Consider the following 5,000-nt stretch of genomic DNA (forward strand, 5'->3'; position numbering starts at 1 on the left):
TATTGGTCTTGGGGTCACGGTCCGGTCAGATTCAGGCAGCTCGCCTCTCGAACAGGATGTCAACACTTAGTTATGACACGTAAAACGTACATCACCTCACAAGGGCAGCTTCATCATCGTTAGGACAGTTAGGACCTTAACAATATTTTAGTACTGACCAATCAGGAACCAGTACCAGTTTAGTTTCGGTCCTCGATAAACACACCAGCATTGTGGTGATATACTACACAGTAGACTATATACTGTACATTATAGCACTTCTCACACACTCACTGTGTTGTCCTTCACATGGGGAGATGAGTATAACATAAGCGGAGTGATTGGATCCCTCTCTTTCTCTCTCTCTATATATATCTCTGTCTCTGTCTCTGTCCAGCAGCAGAGTAGTTGTTGTTTGAAGGAAGACACCTGTATTTATCCATTAGCTTTAAGTGCTGAGGAAATGTCACTGAGTCAGTGAAGGAGTCCCACTGTCGCAGCATGGGGCTGACAAGACAGCGCACACACACAAAGCAGTGGCCATGACCTTTCAGCTCTCCTGGAAGTGTTTAAAAGGCTTTAACACAAAGGAAACAGGGCGAGCTGGAGTTGTTAACCTGCACTCAGAGGGAGAGGGAGAGAAATAAAGTGCGTCCACTCAGTATCCATCTTCACTGCTGCGTCTAATTAGCTGCTTTTTACCTTAAAGGCGCAGGTCAGCAATTTGGGAAACATTCTTATTAGCTGTCTCTGATAATGAGTTGAGAATGATGTAAGTCTCATGTTTCTGTCTAAGTAAGTACGAAACTGGAATGAGGACATGGTTGGCTTAGCTTAGCATTTAGACTTAAAGCAGGGGGAAATGGCTCCCATAACTCTGTCCAAAGTTTAAACTCAACTACAAACTCATCTTACGAATGAATATCAAGCTATTACTTGGCAAACAACAGCCAAGAGTACCGACCACATCTGTCGACATGGATGGTGCACAGAAGTCCTAACAGACAATAAAACACGAGCGTGAAGCTTTAATCTTTGGGATGGAAGACTTCCAAAGATGCAGGGGGGACAAAAGGAAGCAGTGGAGGCCCTGGAGAGAGCCTGCGAGGCTCGGCAGGGAGAAAGAGTCAACCAGGGCTGGGTGGATAGAGAGGGGCTCTACACACACTTCACACTGTCATATTCACACACACACTTGATTAAACAAATTCCCCAGCATTGTTCCCCCTCACACACGCATGAACACACACAGTTTTAAGGGTCAAACTGTGTGCATGTGTGAAGCAGCTGTTTCTTTGATCACTGAACAGCAGTCACCATTTCCTCTCTCTCCTCTGTCTTTGGTTTACTATCTGCCTCGATCGCTCAATCTTGTCTGTTTTTTCCCACTCAGTGACCTGCTGCTGTTAAAGATCCACCTCCTCCTCTTCTCCTCTTCACTTTTTGTCTCCTCCTCATCTCCTTCCTCTCATCTTTTTCTTTTTTCTCCTCCTCCCTCTATTCCACTTCTTTTTCCTCTGCTCATATTCCTCACCTCCCCCACCTATCCTCTCTTCTCTCCCCCCTCTTTTCTTCTTCTTTTTCACTCTTCTTTTCTTTCTTTCTTTCTTTCTTTCATCCTTCTTTCACTGGGTGGATGGAGTTGAGTAGAATAAGTTGAATTGATATCTCTCTATATAATTCTTCTATATATTATTTTGTAATACATATCCTATATATTAGTTTTTGTTACATTTGTGGAACATGAAACACAAAGAGATAGGTAATAGGTGGGATATATTCTCACAAAAGAAGTATTGAAATAGCCATGGTTATGTACATATCTGAAATATGTGTATAAAGTTTCCCAAGAATAAATCAAGAACAAATGATAATACAAATGCTAGAAGGGAAACTCATCTTACATGGAAAACCATTCATCATTTTATTGATAGTTATTAAAATTAAACTTGCGAAAAATAATTTAGAAAATACCCAAAAAGAAACAAATGATCCAAATTAAAAAATAGATTGAGGTTGAAAGAGCAGAGAACCCACTGTGATTTAAAGAACAGGAATCTGTGTTTTAACCATGAGGAGAGAGCAACAGACGCAAGAGAGGAGTGTACGAGATCCTGGAGGTTAACAAGGCATGCTGGGAGCTATGTGTCATGGCTGACATGACAAGCTTGACCTTGGAGCAGAGCAGAATGCCTCCCTCTAACATCCACCCCTCCACCTCCCTCTTTCCTCTCTTTCCCTCTGCTCCTGCATCTCTCTTTCTCATTCCCACACCCAGAACAGATGAGTTATCGGCCCAGCCTCTGTGTGTGTGTGTGTGTGTGTGTGTGTGTGTGTGTCTAGATGTGTGTGTGTATTTGCGATCAACCACCTTAAATGGTACATGTAAAGCAGAATTAGCCAAACCTAAATAGTGGTTTGTTTTGAGAACATTTTTTCTCTCTCTGGATAGTAATTACAGAGACAACATTTCACCCATACAAAGTAATCCATCAAGAATATGCAACATATTGGGCATTTATGTGGCATATTGAACAATTTTGCGACTCATGACTTGCATGATTTACAAGGTGGAGGTCCCACACGAGGTGGAGGTCCCACACGAGGTGGAGGTCCCACACGAGGTGGAGGTCCCACACGAGGTGGAGGTCCCACACGAGGTGGAGGTCCACAATCTGTCTCTGGGGTTATGTGTCACAACTACTTACTTGCTACAGATGTGTTATGTAGTATGAAGTGGCCAAAAAAAAGGCGTATGCATTGCGAAGCGAGTGTGTTGGAGAGAAAGAGTGCGCTGGATAGAGGGTATGGGCAAGTGAGACAGAGCGAGCAGTGCAGAGAGGCTATGAATGTGAGCCGAGCAGAGGAGAAACAGTGAAATTGTCAATTAAGCAGTAATCACTGATTACATTAATTACATGCATTACATTCTTAAAACCAGCCACTCGGAACCTGAGTCGCAGGCCTGAGTTGAGCTGCAGCGGGTCAGTTCACACTGCTGGTTGTCTAAAACAGCAGTTCTCAAGCACAAACTAGACCATAAAGCCCCATTTGATAAGATTTTGTCCATGGGTTTTTTTGGAACTGAACACTATTGTGCGTTATGTCAGTTAAGCTCATGTGGACTGAAATTGAACTGAGAGCGAGAGCGAGCTCTGTTTATGTAGGAACATCCCTCAGTCTGTTTGTCCAATCACAGCAACACATCCATTATGTTTTAATTAAGTTCAATTAAGTTTTTATCACTTTAACGTTTGAGACGGATAATCAACAACCAGGCTGTGTATCGGCCTTCTGTCAGTGTGAGTGTGTGCATGTGTGTGATGTAAAGCTCTACAGAGTCATTATGTTGAGCTGTCAGCAGTGTGTGAGCAGGTTAATTGGAACATGAAGCACAATGTTAACCAGGATTAATCAATGTAATTACACACATTGTAATTACAGTTTTTTATTGGTGCGATCAGGGTCTCCTCATGAACCTGTGTGTGATGGTTCTATTATTATTGTTATTATTATCTTTTTTTTTTAAAATCTAACCCAAATGGGATGATTTCTGCTTTTTTGCTGATGTTTTCTTCCACAAGGGAACACTGTGATGAGGTTGTGTGGGCGTGTATGTGTTTGCTTGTGTCTTATTCATTAATTAGTCTGTTTTCCCAGAGATTAGCCCAGTGTCGGCTCTGCTACCTTTAGTCGCTTCATTCATTAGCGCAGCATCATTCATTAACCCAGCCGCTAATGAAAAGCCACTCTTAATTGGCAATGAAGAGATAAGGGCTAAATGAAAACACTAAATATACAGGGGGCAGCGGTGTGTGTGTGTGTGTGTGTGTGTGCGCGCGTGTGTGCGTGTGCATGTGTGTTCGTGTGTGTGTGTCCATTAATTCTCTAGATAAAGAGGAGGCCCAGTAAACCTTTATTAGCTACTTAACCAGGACACTTAGCCTGATAATAAGGATCAACACAGAAACCTGGTGTCATGAGCTCACTAACAACACACACACACACAGTGGGGAATGAGAAGAATCATTGAAATACCACACAGACATATGTTAGTTCATGTACTCTTGGTACATGTGTGCATGTGCTATTTGAACTGCCTCTACTGTACTGTAGACATAGACAGACTGCCTCTTTATCTTTCTTCATCAACACGTCTGCACTGTGGTCGTGATTCCTCAAACATTTAACACACATGTACGAATGCAATGTCAATACAGCAGCATTACTGCACTGTTATTAAAAAATCTATAGTTACGTGCAACATAAAAAAAATCTGGACCACGCACACGCACACGCACACGCACACACACACACACACACACACACACACACACACACACACACGCACACGCACATGCACACACCCACACCCCTGGAGGTCTGTCTGATTCATGGGACAATAGATGCTGATATTTAATATTAACCCACCTGTCTCTCTTTCCTTCAGCTGGGACGGCCACTGAGGCCTCCCCTCCAGCCCCGCCTCCTCCTGAGGCTCAGCCAATAGAAACCAAGGCTCCTGAGGAGGAAATGGATGTCACGGATGATGATATCACAGCAGGTAGGCACAATACACTGTCTTAAAAAGTCTCATTTAATTACTAGATTTTGTGTTTAGATGAAGCAGATTTACTGTTTATTTCTTTCTTATAGGAATATTGAGTTTTACACTAATATACAAACTGTACAGTATCTATTTTGTAGCCTGTATTGAGCCCGCCTGGGGTCTTAAGGCTGATTTATAGTTGCACTAACAACCCAAGTGGCCTATGCCGGTGTAAGCTTTTATACATGTGTGCTGGTGTCCCTGTTGATGGTGGTGTTGATACAGCGGGTTGCCAGCTGAGCTTTGCCCAGTAAACACACCGACCTCTTCGGCCCGCAGCTGTGTCTCTTAACTAGGTAGAGTGGACAGTGTATCTGCAAGAAAGGCTGCCACAGGGCTGCTCGTGGAGGGGCATCTCACTCTAAGCACTGGAAGAAGCCGGAAATGCAATGCCACCAAGCTGACTAATCAC

The 5,000-nt window shown here is 43.2% G+C and overlaps 1 protein-coding gene across 2 annotated transcripts in view; it reads left to right on the forward strand.

The window, feature by feature from the left end:
• wdr7 (WD repeat domain 7) overlaps window positions 1-5,000 on the forward strand; it is a 126,267-nt gene that overhangs the window by 62,458 nt on the left and 58,809 nt on the right. For both annotated transcript variants that reach the window (XM_073477943.1, XM_073477944.1), the window contains exon 22: window positions 4,430-4,543. In XM_073477943.1, the coding sequence (XP_073334044.1) occupies window positions 4,430-4,543 (114 nt within the window). The remainder of the gene's footprint in view (window positions 1-4,429; window positions 4,544-5,000) is intronic.

Source organism: Pagrus major, chromosome 12, assembly GCF_040436345.1.
Source record: "Pagrus major chromosome 12, Pma_NU_1.0".
Classification (NCBI taxonomy): Eukaryota; Metazoa; Chordata; class Actinopteri; order Spariformes; family Sparidae; genus Pagrus; species Pagrus major.